This window comes from Laccaria bicolor, genomic scaffold (genome assembly GCF_000143565.1).
Source record: "Laccaria bicolor S238N-H82 LACBIscaffold_77 genomic scaffold, whole genome shotgun sequence".
NCBI lineage: Eukaryota > Fungi > Basidiomycota > Agaricomycetes > Agaricales > Hydnangiaceae > Laccaria > Laccaria bicolor.
In genome coordinates this window covers 154525-156097 of record NW_001889948.1, presented here as the reverse complement: position 1 = coordinate 156097, position 1573 = coordinate 154525, and the positions used below count along the sequence as shown (strand labels likewise).

General features: G+C 48.4%; 2 protein-coding genes across 2 annotated transcripts; both read left to right on the top strand.

The window, feature by feature from the left end:
• Window positions 1-11: 11 nt before the first annotated feature.
• LACBIDRAFT_316725 (uncharacterized protein) lies at window positions 12-570 on the top strand (the record flags this gene model as incomplete). Its single annotated transcript, XM_001890019.1, has 2 exons — window positions 12-237; window positions 293-570. 2 exons carry the CDS (start codon window positions 12-14, stop codon window positions 568-570), a joined length of 504 nt encoding a protein of 167 aa, XP_001890054.1.
• A 28-nt stretch (window positions 571-598) lies between these two features.
• Window positions 599-1480, top strand: LACBIDRAFT_335145 (uncharacterized protein; the record flags this gene model as incomplete). The annotated part of the gene is made up of 3 exons (XM_001890018.1): window positions 599-856; window positions 904-951; window positions 1001-1480. The coding sequence occupies 3 exons, from the start codon at window positions 599-601 to the stop codon at window positions 1478-1480; spliced, it is 786 nt and encodes a 261-aa protein (XP_001890053.1).
• Window positions 1481-1573: the final 93 nt, after the last annotated feature.

The window sequence follows — 1573 nt, the reverse complement described above, 5'->3', positions numbered from 1 at the left end:
CGGATCGCAATATGAAAAGTGCTCTCCGGGCATACAACCAAGCTCGATGGGCTCTTAATCAGCTCAATGCTCCTCAGGGCACTCGTGACCGATACAAGCCGATAGGGAAAAAAGATACAAGGGCACTAACTACGGTATACAATGGCAACACCCGGGGTCAAAGAAATATTGCTCTGCCATGGTTCTGGAATATGGCTGTGGCTGATGATTCGTCGGGTTCAACATACATGGAACAAGGTCAGATCCAGTCACTTTTATTACTCTACATGAATTGAAACCAGACAAATCAAAGTATATCGGGTGAATTGGCTCAGAGCAAAAGCTCGATATGACCGGTGGTCAGAAGAGCATACCTTGATCCCAAACGAAATGAACTGGACCCGCCTCTATTTCATCAACAAAGCAAGGGAGTGGGCTGGGCTGAGGGACTTGGTGCCAGACAAGCCGGGACATGTATGCTTTGCCGAGGGGCAAATCAGTATGTGGAAAGAACTGGCCTTCCAGGCCACCAAAGAATTTATAAATGCCGGGGTCATGTGCGAGGCCATTGCATTACCTAATCCTAGTTGAATCAAACTATTCTTTCTCATTGTCCACCATGTATGCAAAAGAACACCTGTCATTTGACCCCCGCCAAGCAGAGCAATGGGTTGACGAGGTGCTGAAGATACGGCCTCCAGCTTTTACCAGAGATTCTTCTGTAGTGGCTAATCTCCTCTGGAAGGATGAGCAAGAGTTCCAGGAGGTACTCTGCTACTGGTCCTCTCGATTCAGAGCCATTTTGACATCAAAGCTCGAAAACCCCATTGACCCTGAGTTCGAGAATTGTTGGTTGGAGTACATGTCGGCCGAACAGGTGAGCTTTATTTTGCCGCGCCCGGCTAAACTCATTCCTTTGGTTAGGGTTTCATTATAGCGACTCTCAGCATGGCATGCGCCTATGGGCATAAAGTAAAACTTTGCCCCAGATTTTTTCTCTTTGAGCTCACCTTCCTGCCAGTTTATCGTCCCTCCCTTTTTGAAGTCCTGTCTCCAGGGTAACCCACTGCACCCTCAGGAAGCCTTCATGGATGACCGTATCCGGCCTGCATACGAGTTTGCGTGGTGGAATACTCGCATCACCTTTCCACCAGGGGGCGTCGACCAACTTCTGAAAAGGTCATACAATTGGTTCAGATGGATGGCAAAGGGTGGTTTGCCAATCAAGTACCCGGACACTGACACCTCCACGCTGACACCGGCCGAAGTTCAGCACATCAAGACCCAGTTGGAGAATGCTTGGGATCGTCTCCTTGAACGTATCAAGCGTGCTGAGGCCAAGGAAGAGTGGGTCACCAATGAGATTTCGGTTTGGGAGGAAATTGTACAGCAGTCTGCTCTTATTGACCTAATGAGGTATCACAAGAACCGGTTTTCAGCACATAGAAACCCAGGTGGAGAAAGCCTGGGATCAGGTTCATCAAGCCCCCCGTCTCCTTGAACATATTGGTGCTGAGGCCGAGCCAGTTTGGGTCGGATTTGTAATTCATTATTTATTAGTTACCAGACAAATTATATATCAAGTCTGCCATGT